Consider the following 21,849-nt stretch of genomic DNA (forward strand, 5'->3'; position numbering starts at 1 on the left):
CTTGCCCTTCTTTAAAAGACAGCTCCTGGTTTAGTTCATTTTTGTTGTTGTTGTTTTTTTCCCCCTTTTTTTTTTCCTGCTTTTTAGCATAACCAGCATTTGCCAGAGGCTTCTTTAAGCATAATATATAAGTCCTAGAACCCACAGAACCACAATGTTATTTTATTTCAGCAGTACTGTATTTATTAGCTTCTTTTGTTTCTTGATTTTGGCCATAAGGAATCGATTACTCCTTACATGTACAGCATCACACTGCTCAAACTGCATCCTCAATTCTGTTGTTCCCTAGTAGCAGTTGTTCTGGTATTTTATTTTTTTGGCTGTCATAATCTAGTTATGTGTATGAAATTACTAGAATTTGTGGTACAGGATTTGTGGCTGCTGGATGATTGATTGTCCTGTCTGTGAGTAAGGGGGGGTTTCTGCTCAGATATGCCATAAAACCTCTGTTTTGGAGGGTATTAAAATCACATGCTGGGTAGGAAATTTCTACAATTGAAAGATAGACTTACCACAGACTGTAATTAAACATTTACAGTCGCAGATATTAGCAAACACATTATGTATTGGAGAAGGCTGGGCGTTACAGTGTTCACTATTTATCCGTGTGTGCTCCAGTGCCATATAAATCTCCATAAAAATCTCACTGTACACTTGATCCCAAGACTGTAAATTGTTAAATAGGCGGTTGTTGAAGTCAACACTGTTCCTGGATGAATCAGGAGGGTGCTGCAGGAGGCAGGGGTGCTCAGGAAAAGGGAAGGGGGCTGTCCCATGCCATGAGGAATGCCTGGCTCCGGCTCTCCGCCCGCAGCATGCTGACATAACCTGTGTTTGTGGGAGCAGATGAATCTGCTGTACCAGAAACACGCTTTACTGCCTACTTGTGTACCAGCTAATACTTAACAGCTCCTTCCAGGGAATCTGCCTTGGGTCTGGCTTGCAGCAGGCACTGCTGTAGCTCATGGCGTGTTTGAAGGCAGCTCAGGCCGTAAACGCCTTTGGGAGCTCCCCGAGGGGAACAGAGAGGGTGAAACGTCCCGAGGGGAACAGAGAGGGTGAAACATCCTGAGGGGAACAGAGAGGGTGAAGCATCCCAAGTGGGCTGGGTTTTCCCTTGCTGATCCCGCAGGTGGTACCGGCAACCCGAGCAGGATCTTTCCCCGTGGCATCAGCTGTGCTTCTTGCTTCATGGCAAAGGAAAGCAGAGCTTAGATGTGAGCTGAGAGAGCTGCATCCTGTGAGGAAACTGATGGATCTAAGGGGGGAAACCTTCTCTGAACTGGGGGCTGGAACAGGAGGTTGAAGCTCAGCGATTGCTGTCCTGGCCGCTGGCTCAGCAGCTGCAGCCTCCCCGACCCCCGGGTGTTCCCAAACCTCTAGGTACCCCCATCCCAAGGTCCCAAGGCAGTTTTCCAGCCAGGATCCGGTGTGTGCCATGCATATCCCTGGCTCCAGGGCCAGCAGGGGCTGAGCACAGGCGGCAGGGATGGGTGCGAGTTGGCAAAGCCCTTGGTAAGTAAAGCACGAGATCAAAACCCGGGCAGGAGACGCTGCAGGTGTGACCATCCCGATAGGAAAACTGCCCTGAGAGGTTCCTCAGGAGCTCGGTGCCAGGGCTGGCTGGGGAGCTGGTGGCCCCATGTCCTGCCTGCTGCTGTGTTGTGGTGCTGCTGCGGATGCATTGACTGACCTGTCTCCCTTGTTCCCCCCCGCAGGGGCAGTCAGGACGCGATGGTTACCCGGTAACTCCGCTATTCCTTTTATTTTTATGCTCTTCTAGTCTGCTCTCTGTGGTCCTCTCGGTCTTTTCCCATGACTTGAATTTCTTCTTCACCTTTTTTTTAGTTCTTTTTTTTTTTTTTAATCCTCTTGCCTCCTTCTTTAGCAGCAACAGCTTTTGAGGGATTTAGCCCTAAAAGGCAGAAGCCTATGCAATAATGTTTATGGGGTGAAATACTTGAGCCCTTTCATGGTGGTGTTCATGCTCTGGCCTAGGAGTTCACTGGACTGCAAAGTTAGTGAAGGCTTTGGGATTTGTCCCACTTGGAACTGTAAGTGGCCACATTTGGGCGCACTGGTGAAAGATCCTCAGGTGTTGAGATAGATCCTTATTTACTCACCTCCAAAATTTTTTCCCTGGGAGCTGAGATATCCTGCTGTGATGTGCAGGAGGAGGGAGTCCTTGTTCTGGCCAGATCTCAAACCACAGGCTCTCATCTGGCTCCCCTCATCCCCACTAATGCACTTGGTTGGCCGTGGTGCTCCTGCCCCAAGGGTTTGTGTAAGGGGTTGGTGTAAGGGGTTGGTAAGAACCACGTTCACTGCATGTTTCCATCTCTATTTCTGTTTTTTGAATGGGTGCAGCAAGTCCTGTGCTGCTGGAAGGGGCTTCTTGGCTATTCATAGGCTTTTCCTTCCTGTGCTTGATGCCCCTTTTTATTTCTTTTTTTCTTTCATTTTTTTCCCTGAAGGAGCGTGTTAGGACATCTCCCTCCTTGTCTCTGCCACCTCGTGCCCTGGCCCAGTTCCCCTTGAATGCCCATAACCAAACATCTATTGAGTTTTACCTGTGTCTTGGAGCTCAAGGGAGAAGGATTAGAAGGGAATTCCAGAGCTGTTTGCAGTTTTCACTTCCCCTGGACCCCTGTGAGCCTCCCTGGCGAGGTGCTTCCCAGAAGGGAAGAGGTGGGAGATGGGGTTAATTCTGCAGAATAAACCTCTGCTGACATTTCATCCCTAACACAGAGGTACTTAGGACTTCACCAAACGATTTGGGTGAGTTCAGTTCAGTGTGAGGGAGGAGCTGGGAGCCTGTGAGTGAGCAGGGCTGTCCAGGGAAGGGGTTTGTCTCCCTCAGGCGGTCCCTGCCCGCAGCAGCCCCGACCCCGGAGATGCTGGAGCAAGGAGGTTGTACAGATGCACCAGTGGTCTACTGGAAATGAAGATTTTAATTTATTAGAAATCAAGACATGAGACTTCGCTCTAATGGGCTGTTTAATGACAGTTTTAGGAGCTGTTTAATGTCAGTTCTAGGGTGGCTTTTTGCCCTTGTGGGACATGGCGAATCACTGCTGGATTAGCAGTACCCGTGGCGGGTTTGTCCCTTCTCCTCTGTCTCAATCATGTTCTGTCAAAGCCTGTGTGTGTGCTCTGGTTGTAGAATTCTGAGAACCAGAAATGCTGGGAGAAAACAGTGACTGTTCCCTAGGACAGAGCACCATCGCTGTCCCCAAGGGCAGCCTGACACTTTGCCCATCCCAACTCCTGCTGAGTGATTTTGGTGCTGCTCCAGCTTTCCTGGGTGGTGTCAGGGACTGGCAGTGATCTCTGACCCTGTTGCCATGTCTGCACTGGGAAAATGGCAATAACATCAACACAAGTTTTTTCCTCCTCTCTCTTACCCCCAGGACCTGCAGCCCAGGGTAGGCTGTGGGGCTGGGCTGGTCTTATTCCAGACTTTCAAACCCAGCAAACATTGAATTAATACATCCACATGGCTGTGGCTGCTTTAATTACCTTTATCTAATGAGGAGGCGAAGATAATTGCATTTCCAAAGCAAGGTGTATACCTGAAGGAGGAGGAAACTAAACATAAAGCAGGCTTAAGAGTATTATTCAGCACGAGCTTAGGGACGGGTTTTATTACATCCGATTTAATCATTTAGTTCCCTTCAGAGTGATCAAATAAACTCCGAGCTGCTTCGGGAGGAGGATGTGATGCAAATGCAGGAGTAGTAGGTGGATATTAAATGGTGTTTGGTGCCAGGGATAGGTGCAGTGACACATTCACCCCTCGACTAGCAGTGCTTTGTTTGTAAGCTGCTGGTGTATAGGTGGGCTGCGAACAAAAGAAGCTTTAAAGGGATGGAGTGATCCAGAGCTCTGGAAACGGGGCCAAAAGGGAAATCAGATTTTATGAGATGATTTCAATATTTTTATACTCAACATCCTAAGAGGAGGGGTTTGTGCCCTACAATAAAACTTTACAGCAGAAACAGTTTTATTCTTTATGAAGTTCTGTAGGTTTATTATTATTATTTTTGAAACTCCAGAGAGGATTTAGTTTCTATTTTTAGTCCTATGGCATATCCTACTAACTGTGCTTAACAGCTGTGAAGAATGCTGGGATTTGCTGCTCCTTTGGTTGTGTTTTATTTGGTTTTGACTTCCCATTGATCATGGATCACAATACTTACCTCTTTAATTTGAACTAAGTAGCAGTGGACATAAGCTCCTGGGATTTGGGGTGCAAGAGCCTGCCTTGCTTCTTGCTCCAGAACGTGCAAATTAATGCACCAGAGAGCAGCGAGGCTTTTACTCCCTTTTTATGCCAAACAACTGATCTTGGAAGCTCCTTTTAGAGAAAATTACCTTAAATGACTTCTGCAGGGAAGAAGAGCACTTTACCCCAAAGATGGAGGAGAACTGGCAGGTTGCTTTTCTCATCTGACAGCTGAGTGGTCCTTCTTGCAGCACACCACAGTGTTCCTCTGGCTCTTTGTGCTGGTGGCTGGAGTGACACGTGGGTTTGCATTGGATGGTGTCCTGGGGTGAACTGGCAGCATAAATGATTCTTTTATACAGAAATCCCAGAATAATTGGTAATTGCAGGTCAGCTGCAGGGCTCCATTGATTCATGAGACAGGCATTGTCTCTGAGGAAAAGGCAATGGTAAAAATGCGGGAGAATGCGCAGATTTTAGACTGCCAGTTTTTAGACAAGGTCCTGGGCAAACAGACCTACCTTTGGTTAGCCCTGCCTGGTGGTATTGCTGTGTCTGCCAGTCCCTGCTCAAGAACCTTCCCGTGGTTGTGGTGGTGGAGCCCTGGTTGTCCTGGTTGTGGGCTCTGCACAGTTCCAGGTGTGTGCTCAGGTCTGACATGGAGGGAGTTGCTGCAGGAACAACCACTACTGGTTTCACTGCACTTTTTTGGTGCTTCTCACAGCCATCTTTTCTGGTGAGATGACAGCAGCCTTTAGAACGAGGGAAATCTAGAGGACACCCTTAGCCTTTACCGAAAAAACCACCTGGCCTGTGCCCGGAGTGAAGCACAGCCCACAAGGGCACGCTGGAAGCAGAGGGGGAAAGCAGATGTGGATGGGAATGTGTTTCTCACACCCCTGGGACGTGTCCCTCGTGCTTTCTGAGGAGCTGCCGTGCTGCAGAGCGGTTCCCCTCCGCTGCCCGTGCTGTCGGTGCGTCAGCCTGTCGGGTCACTCGTCCTCGTAAAGCCGGGAGGGGAGCGGGGAGGATTGGCTGTGCAGGGGCTGCTGACGTGAGCAGGGCAGGCAGCTGTGTCTGGGCAGCGGGAAAAGGGGAAAATGAGGAGCAGATGGAAGAGCCGGGATGCGGGCAGGCTCTGAGCTGACCTTTCGGAGCAGGGGGAACTTGGCATCACGGAGCTCTTCAGTGGCCTTGGATAATGTGAGGAGGGAGAAGCGCTGCCCTGGCTACAACAAAGACATTGAGGGTTGGAGAGCGTCCAGAGAAGGGTCTGGAGCATATGGCTGAGGAGGAGAAGCTGGAGGTGCTCATCCTGGAGGAAAAGGGCTCAGGGGGAAACCTTCTCGCTCTCTGCAACTCCCTGACCAGAGAGCGGAGCCACAGGTGGGGGTTGGTCTCTTCTCCCAGGAAACAAGAGGAGACAGCCTCAAGTTGTGCCAGGGGAGGTTTCGATTGGATATGAGGAAAAAATTCTTCACCAAAAAAGGTCGTGAGGCACTGGACCAGACTGCCCAGGGCAGTGGTGGAGTCACTGTCCCTGCAGGTATTTAGAAGATATGTGGATGTGGTGCTTGTGGACATGGTTTAGTGGTGGCCTTGGCAGTGCTGGATGGTTGGACACAACGATCTTAGAGGTCTTTTCCAGCCTGAATGATTCTGTGATTCTAAGCAATGGTTGTGCAGTGTTTTAGCAGCCTTGCTCTCATCTCCTTCCCTGCCCCACACAGAGATGGCTCCGTATTCGCCTTCAAACTACTCAGCTCTCCTCCTACACGATATTTCTCCTCTTTCCCAGTGACACACCACGTTTGTGGTTCACTAGAACCCATTGCTTTCCCTCTTCCCATCTACTGGAGAGGCCTTTTGAAGCCAAAGTCTGTTTCTTGAGAGTTTCATCTGCCTCTGCTACTCATTCCACCCTAAAATCAGTCTCAGCCCACACTGCTACGTGACATCCCAAATGAGAGGGTTGTCACTTGAAGTAGGAAGAAACCAAAAGAATGAAGTTGATTAATGAGGGGAATTACTTCATGTGCATGTCTTCATTAATAAAAAGCAGAGCAGGGAAGAGGCTTTGCAGGAAAAAAGCATGATATGAAACAGAGTTGTCTCCTATTTTATGCATTTTCCTAAGAATACTAGGATTTATTTTTAATTGAGCAGTGTGTTATTATATTCCTCCAGGGCCTAATGTTTGCCTTCTGAATTTTCTTAATCCTGGAAGAACCCAGGCAACGTCCTGCCCATCTCCTGCAGCGGTGGGAACATTTTGGGAAGGCAGGGAGAAAAGGTTTCACATTCTGCCTGCTTAAAAGTAATGCAGCTCATTACTCAAAATAATGGAATATTGAGTATCCAGCTCTGGGGTCCCCAGCACAGAAAGGACATGGACCTGTTGGAGTGAGTCTAGAGGAGATCACCAAGATAACTGGAGGAGTGGTTTCACACTGACAGAGGCAGGGTTAGATGGGATATTAGAAGGAAATTCTTTATTGTGAGGGTGGGGAGACCCTGGCACAGGTTGCCCAGAGAAGCTGTGGCTGCCCCATCCCTGGAAGTGTCCAAGGCCAAGTTGGATGGGGCTTGGAGCAACCTGGGATAGTGGAAGGTGTCCCTGCCCTCAGTAGGGGAGTTGGAATGAGATGATTTTTAAGGTCCCTTCCCACCCAAACCATTTTATGGTTCTATGAGTAATAGCATCCTTTTCTAGTCACAGGTAACTACAGCAGTATAATTAACTAATGGACTTATGGTAAAAGAGAATCACAGCAGGGGTGTTGCTCAAGGCTGGCACTCCTTTTGGGGAATTATTGCTCAGTTGGAATGGAAATACTCTTGTACAGGCCATGCTCATGTATTTGTAGTCCAAGTCATGCTAAGGAGCTGTTGGAGCTATGCAGGTCAGCATCTGCAGAAATTTCTCTTTTGGGAGCCTTGGACAGCGAGCTAATATATTCCTTTGGCTGCAGTGTTGAAAATCCAGTTATCCACTGAAGTCAGCTGTAATGTATAAGCCAGAAACGAACTGGTAAGGATGGTAAAACTCTGGTTTTAATTAATTTTCAAGACATAAAGTGAAGCCAAATGTGTTTTTCTATGCTGATGTCTGTGAGAGGGGTTGACAGAGCATATGCAGAAGGAAAGATGGTTCCCCGACTTGCAAGAACCCAGAATTGTGGAGCACTGGAACAGAGACTTTGGTCACAGCTCTAGACCTTGGCCATAATCAGTGGAGTTTGGGGTTTTCTCCCCTCAGCAATTAAGAATTTCAGTTAGTGTAGACAACTTAGCCAGGGAAGGTCTGTGCAAGCTTCTCGTGTGTGACCCATGAATGTGGTATGAATGCAGACAGGATGAGGTGTGGGAAGTGAGGAACACGTGCCTGAGCCTGTTCCTGGTGGCAGTTCCTCCCTGCCATTGTGGTTTCTCAGAGTTTACCAGAAAGCTCCAAGACATGCTTAGCCAGGCACTTTGGAAAAGGCACCAGCAGAAAACCAGACGTGACATTAAAAATAAACTACTTTTACAAGAGGACTTTGGAAGTAACTTAGAATTGAACTGCCTGGGGCGCCTCCATCTATGCAATTATCTCCAAGCTTTGCTTGGATATGCTCAGGGTGCAGCCTGAGAGAGCATCTGTAGGAGCCCTGCACTGCTCTGTGCCCAAACCAGAGCATCAGGCAGTGTTTTAACTCTTCAGGAGGGCTGCCAGAAACCCCATGTGAGATAGGGGAGACCACGCTATGTGGTCAGATCTCATGGCATGTGTGGATCTCAAACTTTTCCTGGTTTTGTTTTGTTTGGTTTTTTTTTCCAGTAGGCAGATGCTTTCCAGACCTTGAGTGGCAGCTCATGCCCAGGCATGGATTGCCTGTATCACATGGGTGTTTTGGCTGGTTGTGCATCACTGGACTTGGGTATTTTCAGACACTGTGTTGTGAGGTGAAGGCTTCTGTTGATAAGGTATTTAGTTTTCTTAGCTAGGCTAATCAAGGCCATAACTGTAATTTAGGGCTCAGTCGTGTGTCTGTTCTCAGGAGTATCTTCAGTCATAAATATCCAGACTTCAAGGAGCACCTCTTGTGTGTGAAGTCATTTGCACAGATACCTCTCCCAGTAAGAGCCCAAAAGACAGAAGTTACAAACATTCATTTTACAAGGCAAACTTTGTAGTTCCAGTCTTTCTCATTTTATTTTAATATCATTTTTGTGGCCAATTCACGTAATTATTTGCCCAGAGGGAAAGCCCTCTTTACACAGGGAAAGCAGATCCTGCTACATCCATTTACTGGCTCTCTGATGTGGGAACAACAATGATTTTGTGAAGACCAGCTCTTCGTGGCAACACTTTATTTTCCTTTTGATTTGGAGGTAATTTTTCCACAGGGATAATAAAAAGTCATCTTATATCCCACCCAGTAGAGGAATTGCAGATGCATTTGTTTTTCCTCTGCGATTCCAGTGGTTCTGGATCAGGAGAAGAGAGGAGAGGGCCTGGTGAAGGTGCTGACAGCAACGGCAAGGAGAACTTTGCTGCCTAAATTACCCAGGCAGGGCAGGGGTTTGGTTTCTGGCTTCTTCTGCTACTTTTCCCCTGCTTTGATTGTGAGTGCAGCTGGTGGATCTGCATCTCTCTTTCCAGTACAATTGGGCACAGCTGTGTGGTACCAAGGCTCGGTGTGTAGGCTGAGAGAAACTAAGGAAAACTAAGAATTCTGCTCATTAGCCACCAAAAGAGAGGTGACCCAAACAGCAGCTGTCAACCAGGAATGACACTGCTGAGGAAAGAACATAAAGGCAGTCAGTTGCTGAAGTGTTTGCTTGAAATGACAATATTCTTCCAAAATCTTAGCTTACTGACTTAAAAACTGCATTCCCGCCACGGGGGCCATCTCCTCTCATAGCTGGACATTAAAAAAAAAGATAAATCCAATGCCCCACTGGACATCAGACCTTGCAGCAAGCACTTGCACAGAACACATGGAACTGATTTAAGCCTCAGGAGTTTGGGGGAAGTCAGGGGACTCTTTCTTCCATAAAAACACTCCGTTGTTTTGGAAGAAAACTGGATGCAATGTGTGATGCCCCGAAGTGGTGCTCGGCAGCAGGTAAGGTGAGCTGGCACATCTGCCCAGGAATCACTGCAGTTCCTGTCAGGAGGAGTGAACAAACTGGCTCTGTTTTGGCATCTCCAAGTGACCTTCCTCGAAAACCCAAGCAGTGCCCTGTGCAGCTCCAGCCCAGAGTTTGTTTTCCACCCCTTTGCAGTGTAAGATTTGATTCCAGACTGTTTCTCTTGAACATCTTTGAGGAGACATCCAGCAGAACAAGGAGGGAGCTCCGTGCACAGATGGAAGAAGGCACATCTTGTGGTTAAGGGCGAGGCAGCTCCTGCAGGGGAAAAGGTCCCTTATCTCCACTTGAAACCCCAGTGAACGTGGTTGTCATGTCTGGAAGACAGCTGGGAACTGAAGTGCTCTGGTGAGCCCACGCTGGAGACGCAAAGCAGGGGCTGAGCAGTGGGCAGAGCCCAAAAACCATTCTGAGGGTAGGGTTTGGGATTGTTTTCTCTGGGTTTTTTTGTTTGTTTGTTTGTTTGTTTCCCAAGGATTTCAGAGATGCTGGAAGAGTCCATGCCCTGTGGAAGGGAGATGGGCTCTCACAGCCCCCGGATGCCTGGGAGGGACCAGCCCAGCTCCCTTGCAGAGCCCCAGCGTCTGGTTTGTGTTATGGGTGAAGTTTTTAGCAAATTACTGCTCCTTTCTGCTCCGTTTCCATCAAAGAATGAATGGGCAGAGGCCTCCCAGCAGTCTGAGGACAGATCTCTTTTTTTTTTGTTTGTTTGGAATAGAGCACAGATTTGTGAGGGGTTTTTTTGGTTGCCTTGTTAACACACACTTGGCTCTTATCAGGCTGCTCTACATCATTTACTTGACACCTATGCTGGGGGGTTTATTGCTGGCAGCCTGGGCTGTGGGACATGATTCCCTCTGGAGAAATGTTTCAGAGGAGCTTTTGAGGCTTTGGTGATGCTGAGCCCCTCCAGATTCTGTGGACAATGCAGGGGGTGTGCTCAGGTGGCCTTTTTGGAATAGTGTTCTCTAGGTGAATAAGGAGAGCCTGGCTCTGAGGCCAGGCAGGATATGGCCTGCCTGTGTAAATTATTTCCAACTGAAAACAATTAGTCTTGCAAACATTAAAAAATAATCACGTCTCATCAACGTTGCTGTTTAGTGCTTGGAAGAAAATTGTAGAAGCTGTTTGGTTTTTTGTTTGGTTTGTATCTTTTTTTCCCCCCTAAACAATGCAAAAACTATCACCTAGTAATGAAAAAGTGGTTTTCCAGTTTGCATGCAGTCGTGGAGCAAAAGGGAATTTGTGCTTGAAAATACTGAAATATCTTTTTTCAAACAAAGAAACAGAGAAAATTATTAGCAAAGGATTTTTAATGAAGTTGTTCACGCTGAAAAAATATTACTTTGAAGTGCAGGGCTGTTCCCCTGTGCAGCAATCCCATCCCATTCTGGTGAGGCCATCCGTGCTATATGGAGTTGAACATGAAACTGTCATGATATAAATGATCTTAATGCTTAAATATGACAGCTCCTGGTAGGAATGTTTCCAATGCTGTGCTGTGCTGCAGACTAACATGATTTTGGGGTCTCACACCAGTGACCCAGAGGTCAGGGTTGAGGCAGGAGGAACTTGCCACCAGGGATTTGCCCAGGCTCACAGCAGTGAGCGGTGTGTGGGTGGGTGGGATAATTCCTTATGTGACCATTTTCATACCCTTCACAGGTCTTCAAATGCAGTGCTAAATTTATTTATGATTATAAATAGCAACGATAAATAGTAAAACGTTAAAAGTATTTAATATAATAAAATGCAGTAACTCAAATGCATTTAGAAGGTCAAATGTTTACAGTAGCAGAGGTGGCATTGCATGGAGTAGAAATGTGTTATTTTATAAGGGTTAATGGTCCTTCTGCACCTGGGGGCTTCAGGGAGGGAGGAGGGGGTAGCAGCAGCTGAGTATGAGGTGACATCCCAGGACATGCCTCTTGTACTCCGTTTATTCCCAGTTGGTGCCAGTGAATCTCAGCTGCTCTTTAGGGGACTCGCAGCTCATTCTTCACTCCTCGGTGCCTTTTCTCCCCTTTCCCTTCAGCTGGGAAGCTGGGAGCAGCCACAGCAACCTGGCTGCCTTCCTGCACTTTCCTTGTGACGGCTCTGGCAGGCCAGGCCGGGCCACAGCCTTTGCCAGGGCTTTCTTCTCCCACAAAAATGTGCCAAGGAACAGCGTTGCCAGCAGACACCGTCCCGCCCCGAGGATTTACAGCCTGGCCTATCGAGAGGGATGGTCCCTGTTCCTCGGCTCTGCTGCAGACCATGCTGCCCAATGACCCGGGGCCCTTCCCAGAGACACTAAAATATTGTGGTGCTCTTTTGTTCTGACACTCTCCTCCTCCTTAAAAATGTAAGATTTTTACCCCTTTTTTGAAACCACAGAGACAGAGATTGAAAGGCAGCCCTTTGAGTTTGTTAAAATTTGACTGCAGGGTTCCTTCCGACCCCTCTGCTAATTTTTAGCAGAGCAGGAAACATTAAAAATAACCATGAGAGAAGATTTCCCAACTCAGAAGGATTGCCCTCTTAATAATTCCTGGCTTTGTTTCCACTAGATATTCCCCCCCTCCCCTCTTAAAATTCCTGAGACACTGTTAGAGCAAGCAGCTCCCTGCCAGCAGCAGGAAGGGCACTGGAGGAGGAAGGCAGAGGGCCAGGTAGCCAGGCTGGCACCTCAGCTTGCTCTGAGCCAGAGGTGAGGGATGCACGTGGGAAATGCTTATTATTTATTGGGAGAGCTTTTGCATGGGAATCAGAGCTTGCAAGCTCCCCATCATCCCTTTTCGGTGAATTCAAAGCTGTCCTCAGGCCTTCAGCTGATCTCAGCCACGGCTGAATCTCATTTTTGCAAAGGGAGGTGGCATTTTGGTGCTGCATCTCAAGAATTCCGAGCTTCTGCTGTGAAACAAAATGAAGAAAAACATTGGAAGTTGTTTTCAAACTTAGCTAAATGATAAATGGCTCCTGCTCTGAAGGTGAAATATTGTGTGGCCAAACCGAGGCATGCATGGAGAGTACACGATGTAGTAACAAGCTCTGCTCAAGCTCCAGCATCTTGTCTGAGCTCTGTCTGCGTTCTCAGCATCATGTTATTAAGATGTCCTTAAAAAATACATCATTAATGTATACCCTAAAATATATATCATTATATAAATAATGTCCTCACCTCTTTGTGAGGGGTCAAACCACGGCGTGTGGTTGCAATTTTCCCTCACCCCTGCCCCGTGTCACCAGCTCTCCCTGCTAACCCAGCTCCTCCTGCCCCACAACCTGAGGGCTCCAGCCAGACGGTGCAGATGTATTTTCTTTATCAAACTGACAGCAAGAATTCCTCTTTTCTCCTCCAGTGGGGAGGATGTCCCGCAGAGCTGCGTCGTCCAGGTGCTGAACCCACCAGTCCTCACTTGGTGCATGGTCAGAAAGCGAGATGTGAGTTGGTCCCCAGCTGGGAGTGGGCTCTGATGTTGGCTGGGGCCACATCAGTGTCACCTTCCTCAGACCACCTGGGATCAATGTGTTTTGTCCCACCTGGCCAGTGCACTGAAGGTTTTGGTGAGAATCACGTTTTGGAGGAAATGGGTTGAATTTTCCCTCTGCCTTGTCTTAAAGTATCAGGTTTGTCCTGGACAGAAAATTCGTCCCTTCTCAGTGTGGTGAGCACTGAATAAGCGTGATCACCATGTGTGTGATTTAAAGACTTGTGATCAAGAGTGGGTGATGGATGATTGAAATTTGCCCCTGGGCAAAAAGTACAGCATAAAGCCACAGTGATGCTTTCCCTTACTTGGGGTGTCCAAAAAACTCACCTTTTTCATTGACTCTGTGCTGGTTTGTTTAGGTGAAAGTGATTTTTGGTTTCTAAGTGGGGGAATATGGGGTTACTTGTTGTTTTCCTGTTCCTTGTTTATCAAATAAATTAAAGATTGCCTAATCTTTAATTAAAATGACATGGAAGAGGATTCAAATAAAAGACAATAATGATCTCAACACATGGGTGCTCTTGGGATTTACAGGCAGTCAAGTCAGCCCAGATTTCAGATGCTTTCTCTTGCCCTTCTCATGCAATCCCCTGGCTACTCTCAGGAGCCCTGCCCTGCTCACACAGACGTTTGGCTGGGCAGGTAGAGCAGAGACAATTAAACCCCCAGTTCCAGACTAACAAGGCATTTGAAAGTCTGTGTTAGTGTTGTCCATTCAGTGCCATGGCTGGCCAAGAGCCCCTCTGAAACCCTGATGGATATTGTTTCTCTCAAGCATTAAATGCTTTCCCTCAAACAAACATCCTCTGAATAGGCCATTGTTTTTTCCTTCTGGATGTCCTTTTGTGGACTGATACAAGAATAGCTAAAAGCTGATGAATTAGTATTGTACATTAAAAATAAATAACTAAAATCTGGGACTTCTACTCCTCTGAGAAGTTAAATGTGCTGCCAGGTCTCTGCTCAGGTCCCATGTCCTGCCCTCTGGAGGACAGGGAGTTGCAGGTGAATCACCCCAAACAATCATAGTTTCAGAAAAGAAGCTCCCTGGACCTGATGCCTTTCCCAGCTGGTATAATCCAATTAATTGAGGTGAGACAAAGATGGGGAAGAAGTAGCTGGGTTGTGACCTGCAAACCTTTGCACTGATAGACACAACCGCTTTATTTGTATTTTTTGCTTTGTCCTTGCCCAGTGGAACAGGGGAGCACACGGTGCAAATCTGGGGGTGAAAGCTTTGACCGAGGGCTTTGCTGACTCGTAACCATCGTGCTGTGCCTCTTCAGGGACAGTTTGGGCTGAGCCTTCTTTGGGCTTCAGTGAGGAAAGGTGTTAAGCTTGTGGATTGGTGGGAATTCTGTTCTGGGATTTATCATAACTTGGGTGCATCTCTACATCCCCAAGTGCCTGTGTGCCAGCAGCAGCTGAGGGCAGGGGCAGCTTTGGCTGTCGAGCGTCGCTGCTTCCTCCCCACACACATCCCTTCTCAAAAGCAAGGTTTCCTATGGCCCAGCACAGTCAGTGGTTTCATGTTAATTAAGGGCTTAAATGCCAGAGGTGGCAGGAAAATAACCATTTTTGATGTTGGTTTACCAGGCAGCAGCCCTAGAAAGGGGAGACTTGGGGAAGAACTGGGGTAACCGAGGGCTCAGTCTGGCATTTCCAAGTGCACTTCCAGCTTTGTGTCACTGCAGATGAGCAAAGCACAGAGCTGTCAGCCCGTGGGGCAGATGCACCTTCCCTTTCTCCACAGCAAGAAACCCCTTCCCATCAGTGAGATTTACCATTACGGACTGAGGGCGATGGCTGATGCCATCAGGCATTACACCTTGGGGAAACAAGTAAAGATTCAGCAAGTCTTTTAGCAAAAACAGATGGTTTGGGTCCCAGGTTGATGTGAATCGCTCGTGGATCTGCTCAGTTTAACCACATCAGGTGTGTTTTACTGCTGCCCCTTTTGACTTTAAAAGCCTCAGGGAGTCCCGAGCGTTGTGCCAGGGCAGTGTCACCTCATCCCTGTCACTAATCCTGTCGCTTCTTTTCACGCTCCTTCACACTCTGCAATTTTTTTGGTGCCTCTTACTGTGCTTCCCCTGAAACCTTCCTGCTGGATTGCATGGATGAAGGATTAGGTATATCATAGAATCATAGCCAGAGATTGTGCTGTACATAAGTAGAGCCTCTTTCAGAGCATGCCTGATACTGCTGTGATTGTAAATTGATCTTTTATTTGTTTATTTATTTATTTATCTATTTTAATAATGCTGTCTTTTCCTTCCTTTTCCAGGGGCCTCTTGGTTTGGATGGCAAACCAGTAAGTAGCATCAAGTGCCAAGTATAGCATGCCTTTACTCCTGCTGCTCTGCAATAAATATGCAAAATGACAATTACTACTCGTTTATTACTACATATATAACTGTTTAGGGGAGAAAATTGTGTTTGGGAAATAGTTCCACGGTCTGTAGCACATGCAAGTTTGAATTCTGAGCCAAGGCTGGCCAGCACAGCTAGAGGTGAACTTTTCTTTACCTGTCAGCTCATCTCAGCTGCTTCTTCCCCTCCTGTGCCAGCTCAGAGAGCAGAGGGGCATCAGGCCAAATTTGGGAAATAAACTCCAGTAGCACATTTGAAGAGGCAAAGCCAGTAATCTTGGTTGTGTGCTCCTGGCACTACAAAGTGATACCATAAAAATAATTGATCCCAAAGTGGGTTCCATTTTCCTCCAAAGGAGCTGAGGTTGGAACTACTTGAAGAGCGCACGGTGTCCGTGCAATACTTTTTGGAACAGCTGGACTTCATTTTATGAGCTGTTTTCTTGATTTCATTTTTGCTTGGAAGCCCTTTGGATATTCAGGTGCTCTACTCTTTTCTTACTTATTTTACAGAAACAGACTGTTTTACTTTTATGCTAGCTGAACTCTAGCCAGCTCCAGCTCCTTCTGCCGGATGGTTCCTACAGGAGGTCACAGCTCCATATTTTGTGTCCAAACCCCATTGTCTTGCACTACCTTTCCTAGAGGGCACAATCTGAAATCTTTTACAGTTCTGGTCCTAAACCAGCTGGGATTTCAATGTGGGCAGAAATCATTCAGTCTTTCAGTCGAAAAGTTACTCCAAACTTATCTCGAGCTAGGTAGGAAATGTCTTGTTAGAGCTGTACATTGTTGTTGGTTTTTATCCTACCCCTGAAGATGACAAATGTAAATCAAATCTAGAAATAAAGCAATTAAAATGTGGAAAAAAAGGAAGGTCAGCTTACACTGTGGTGCTCAGGGGTTGGTTTTAATCAGCAAAGCCCCATGATGGCAGCACAGTCTGGCACCCAGGGTGCCACTACCAGGCAGGAGTGAGAGCCTGAGTGAGAAGCAGGGAAAACCTCAATGAAAAAGCCAACTTCTCAAACATTCAGAGTCAAAGCAGACTGCTCATGATCACTTCCATGACAGTAAGGGGCCAGCAGCCCTGCTTAGAGAGCAATGAACAGTGGGAGGGACGTGTGAGGCTGCAGATCTGCCACTGCCGGCCCCTCTGCTGACCTTCCCCCACTGAATCCCACGGGGTCCTGCTTCAGCAAACCCCTTGATTTGCTCTGAACCCTGAGATTTGATATTTTTCTGTGCTGGAAGGAGGATGCAGAGCAGACACATGGAAGGGTTCTCTCTGGGGCTGCAGTGTGTCTCTGCCTGCCTGCCTAACAGGCAGCTGCTCAGAGGGAAGATGAATGATGCCTTCAGCAAACAGGCCGAAGAAAGCAGCCCGTCCTCCTTGTTTATTTCAAACAGATGTAAAATTGTTGTAATGATACGCTGAGCATGTGTCTTTCTCTAGAAGTGATTTAATACCTCCAGATATCTTTTGCATCTCTTTGGAGTCACGTGTTTGTGTGAGTGGCTGTCATGCTGCCTGCCCTGCCCTGGTCCTTCTCCATCCTCTGTCCTGGCAGGAGAAGGCAGAACCTCATGGGTGCTTTTTTGTAGCGTGCTGCTTGTGTCAAGCAGTGTGTAAGTTAAAATAGTAGCATATATGCCTTAAAATAATAGAGAATGTGGCTCAGGTTTGTGAATTGATGAGCGCAATATCTCCTTGCATTTGTTGTTGCGTGCACTGATGATCCTGATGTTCCTTAACTTGGATCCTTCTTCTGTGTTTCCAGGGACCTCCAGGACCAAAAGGGGAAAAGGTAAAGGCTGCATCAACACATGGATTTGGGGGAAATTGGTGTACATCCTGCTGCTGCTATAATTCTCTCAGTTCATGTTACCCCAGTGTGATGCCAGGTTTTGTTGGGATGTGGAGCTGTGACAGTGGCTTCTCAGGTTGCTCTTGGAAAAGCCCCAGGAAGGGGAGGGCAGAAAGAATCTGCAAAAAAAGTAGGTGGAATAAGGGTAGTCTTAAAGCTCACCCATGCTATAGGGTTTCTGGTAAGCCCTTAAGGGTCATGAGAGTGGCATTAAACTCTCTGGGCTCCTCCAGGAGCTCTGACTCCATCACTCCGTGTTCCCATGACATCCTCCCCTGAAATGAGAGCAGCCAAAGAAGGTCATTATTGTACTGAAAGTGAAGTTAATTCTCACATGTGTAGGACATAAGCAGTTGCTGGGAGGGGGGGAGCCTTAGAGTTGGGAACAATCTGCTATTTCTGATTTATTATCTGTTTCATTGCCTGCCAGGGCAGAACCCTTCCCTATTGTGTTGTCTCGAGCCCTTCTCCTCCCTGCTTTTGAATGCATTAAGCAATAGGACTCTTGCCACCTCCCCTGTGTGCTGTACCCACGTCCAGCTGACCCTGTGCTCAGTCCTTGGGGGCTGACATTTGAACTCTGAGCTGACCTTGCTGTTTTGCCTGATGTGCAGGGTGAAGCAGGGGACGTCGGCCCGAGGGTAAGTAGTGACACGGCACGTTAATTTATTCCAAAATCTGCTTGGGTTTAGTCACTGCACAAAACAAGGCTTTGTGCAGCTTTGCTGCCAACTGAGGTACGGTAACAATTCTGGAAACGTTTAATTTTGCCTTTGGAGCTCTTTTGTGCTGCTGGTGGTGGTTTTCCTCACTTTGGCCATGAGGAAAAAAAAAAAGAGTTGAAGATCCTCGGGTTCCTCATGAAGGGTTTCACTTCTACTGGAGTTTCTTATCCCTGATTTTCTCTTCCAGTGTCAGAGACAGTTTCTCTTGAAGCTGAGCTCCTTATTTGTTGGCATTAGAGCGCCATGGTGGTAGGGCCTGGTGTCCCAAGGAGAGGTCAGGCACGGTGTTGTGCAGGATGGAATGTTCCTCCTCTCTTGGTGAGCTCCCAGCTAGGAGTGTGGTGGCACACAGGTGATATCCAGGCTGCCTTTGGAAACAAAGGGTTTAAAGTAACTGCAAAGGGTTGGTTGGTGGGGTTAGGTATCATTGCTGGAAGCACAACCAGCACCTCAGTGGTTAATGTTGGGCAGGGATGCATCAGAGGCATCTTTATTTTCCTCCCTTGGGAAGTCACTTTTGGAAGTTGGCGTCATTTTCTGAAGCAGCTCCCAAACGCCTTGGGTGTGTTGGGAAATGTCACCCTTGGGGTCTGAGAGCCCCTCGAATTTCTCTGGTAGATTTATGCCCTGTGTGGCCAAGGAGGGGCTCGGCGTACGGTCTCCACTTTGTCCAAGTGCCCACCCACATCCTCAGAAAAGGCTTTAAGAGGTGATTCAGCAGCACAGGGGTGTGAGTTTTCACTCCTTGGCTGGGGCTGGGGATGACTTTGGGGCTGATGGCTGAGGAGATGCTGCTGGAGGAGATGCTCTGGGACAGGCTCCATTTGGAATTGTGGGGCAGGTGCCAGTTCCCAAGGTAACACTTGTCCTATGTTTTAATTTACCAAGAAAAAAATGCGCCTTTTTTTTTTTTTTCTGGTTGTGTTTCTTTGTTTGTCTTGTCCTGATCTGCGTTTGTCCAAGTTTTGCTTTAGTTCTAGATTTATTTATGTCTTTTTGCAAAAGTGTAAGAAAAAGGCTCAAAAACAACCAGGGAGGAAAGAGGGAGCAGCAAGCCTGGCAGAGCCATGCACAGGCAGATCTAAAAACAGGTGCCTGGCTTTGAAAATCGCTTCCTTTATCTCTCCAGACACTCAGGATTGTGAATTGGATGCGGAACTCCTTAATACCATCTGGCCCAGATTATTTTTTATTTCTGAATTTAATCTATCTGCTTCCTCCAGTTTCAGTGGTGGCTTTGTTTAGCTGATTTTGAAAGATGTGTCACTGCGAGTCATCGCATCAGTGGGAGGATAAATTATAGTTACAGGACTATGTCCAGTGCCTTCTCCCTCGTAAATGTTCATGTCTATGGGCGGTGGAGTGGGGATAGAGTGTGTCAGTGAACACTAAAATACCATCATTAGGAATGACAGATTAAAAGAGAACAATGCTTGGGGGCGACTTTGGAGGGACTGTCTGCAGTGGGAGCGAGGTGATGGCAAGTGGGGATTAGCTACTGGATATGTTCACGTCTGCACTGCTTCTCTTTCTGTCTGTAATAAACACCTGCCACCAGCGTGGACAAAAATGGAGATTATTACACGTTTGAGTGTGCTTGGTGGCAGATGTTGGAGGGTGATTTTGGAAAGCTGAGGAAGATCACATTGGGTTGTCTTAGTCGCTGAATGCTCGTTCTTGTAAACAGCGTGAGGGAGCACTCTGTGCAGGCTCACAGGTCAGGATGGGCAATAAAGGTACCCAAATATACAGCCAGAATGCATGGAGGTGTATTTACAGGGAGAAAGCAGTAACAGATCCCCTGTGCTCTGGGGAGGATGGAGGCAGTCGAGGCAGGATGCTGCCAAGGCTGTGCCCTGGTATTTATGTCACTCAACATCAAGCATTTTGCTGCACCCCCAAAAAGGGCCGGTTTTATGAGCCAGACTAGCTCCCTGAGCTGGCACCAGGATGACTGTGCTGGATTTATGACCTCAGCTGGGTGATCTTGTTCTTACTGACAGATCAGATGCTCAGACAAACGAGGGGGTCGATGAATCCCCGCACATCTGGACTGGTGGATGTGCAGTGGCAGCAGCACCGGGACTGCTCCTGGGAGGGAGAGAATGAGCAGCAGCTGGGGAGGGAAAGGCTCTTCCTGCAGTGGCCCCACATGGCACGTGCCTCCTGCTCGATGGCCAGTGCTGATGGAGGTGGCACCAGCACCACCCGCATCCTGAGCTGCTGGGGGGCTGAAGGCTGGTGTGGCTGAACCAGCCCCGCAGTGCAGACACAAGAGGAGCTTTTTTTTTTCTCTCTTACTTTCTGCAAAATTTTTAAGCACCTGCCGAGCTCAAATTGCAGATAAAAACTCAGCACAGGAACTGTCCCGCAGAGCTCGCTGTGACAGTCAACAGACACCTCTGGATACTTTAATCATTGGCTTGCTTTGGACCGTTGTGTTGAAATGGGTAAATGGAGTGCTCTAAAGCTGGAAATTACCAGTGTTCAGGATTTCTGGGCTCTGACATTCCATTGATCCATGGGGTCAGACCCAGTGGCCGGTTAACCCAGTACCTTGCAAGGGGATGCTTTGGGAAGTGTGGAGCAGGAACAGGGAGCTCCACCACACTTAACCCCTCTCTCCTGGATCCTGGTTATCTGTAGCCCAGGGTTTTCTTGAGCCAGGGATGGTGTCTCTGTATTTCATGTCTCAGAGTCATTCCCCTTCCACTGGCCCATCAGTAGCAGGAACTGTTTCAAATTAGACATGCAATGGCTGGATTTGGTGGGGTATGGGGTGTTTGGCCCCAGGGGAAACACAAATTGTTATTTCACACTAAAACAGATAGGGCTGGGCTTGGAATGTCCTTCCTTGGATGGTGCTCACCAGTCTGAGGGGTAAGGAAAAAAAACTCAGTCTCTGTCTTGCTCTGCAGGCTTTTATGAAAATCCCACTTCAGGCTCTTGTGTATCTTTATGAACATAATGAGCCATAAAACTGTGTCCTTTGTGTCTACCACAAAACCCTTTGCTCTCAGTAGAGTCTTTGTGGTGGTTTCTGTAGTATCTGGAGGGCCTGGCCAAGTGCAAGGGCTCTGTGTCCCCATCAGTTTCCATTTTTGGGGGATTTCAGTGACGTTCTTCCCAAAAATGGCTGTATTTAAGTGACTGCTGAGCTGAAGCCTCTCTCTACAGTTTTGGGGGAAAAAAAAAATCATTGGAAGGGGTTTGTTTTCTCGGGTTGGTTGATTTTTTCTATCTGACTTTACTTTCCCCTCTCATTTTGAGGAGATGCTGATAAAACATCCGTGCTCAGTGTTCCTGTGCATGCCTGTGGCTCAGCTTGGGGAGGGGGTGGCCTTGCCCCCTGCACTATTTACACTAAAATTGAGGTTTGGGGTTATCTGTTGTTGGTGTGTGAGGCTTAAAAGCTGCTTGGCAATTTGAAAAAGAGGCCTGTTCCTTAGAAACCTCCAAAAATCCTCAAGGAGGATGGGCTGTGTGTTCCCATGGGTGGCTTCACCCCACCCCTTTGATTTTCCTGTGGGTGTGTGCAGGGATGGGTGGGTGGAGGAATGGGAGTTGCAGGTGGTGCCCTGAGAAAGGAAGTGTCTTGCTGCTTCTCCCTGGACAGATGAGTGGAAAGGTTAAAACACAATAGCAATGACTACTGACATGGTCTAAATACATTGTTTTTGCATCATATAAATCTGAGAGATTTATCTGCAATTGGCAGGCTGGGGAATACATCAGTATTCATTTTAGCCCCTGAAAAAAAAAAATATAATATTTGGTGTCAAGGAAGTGCTGGGATATATCCCCTGTGGGGTTTACTGGAATAATGCGCTTTATCCTGCAGTAGGGGAATCCTTGTCCCAGCTGCTCTGAATGTCCTATTGTGTAGTAAATTCATGAAAAAATACTTGTTTCCCTTAGTCTGTGTCCTGCTTACCAAGGTCCAGTGTATCCAGAACCTTAAAACCACCACTGCTGGCTACCAAGACTACATCTTTCTCATGCATCAATTAATTACCAAAGAAAAAAATTTACCTGTTGATGTAGCCTTTA

The 21,849-nt window shown here is 47.5% G+C and overlaps 1 protein-coding gene across 1 annotated transcript in view; it reads left to right on the plus strand.

Moving 5' to 3' along the window:
- Positions 1-21,849, plus strand: part of COL23A1 (collagen type XXIII alpha 1 chain) — a 169,720-nt gene that overhangs the window by 130,133 nt on the left and 17,738 nt on the right. The window contains exons 4-7 of the mRNA XM_027898912.1: positions 1,719-1,745; positions 15,122-15,148; positions 16,988-17,014; positions 17,689-17,715. Coding sequence (XP_027754713.1) covers positions 1,719-1,745; positions 15,122-15,148; positions 16,988-17,014; positions 17,689-17,715 — 108 coding nt within the window. The remainder of the gene's footprint in view (positions 1-1,718; positions 1,746-15,121; positions 15,149-16,987; positions 17,015-17,688; positions 17,716-21,849) is intronic.

Source organism: Empidonax traillii, unplaced genomic scaffold (genome assembly GCF_003031625.1).
Source record: "Empidonax traillii isolate 1590-97213 ecotype Southwest subspecies unplaced genomic scaffold, ASM303162v1 scaffold630:size906685, whole genome shotgun sequence".
In the NCBI taxonomy this organism is placed as follows: domain Eukaryota; kingdom Metazoa; phylum Chordata; class Aves; order Passeriformes; family Tyrannidae; genus Empidonax; species Empidonax traillii.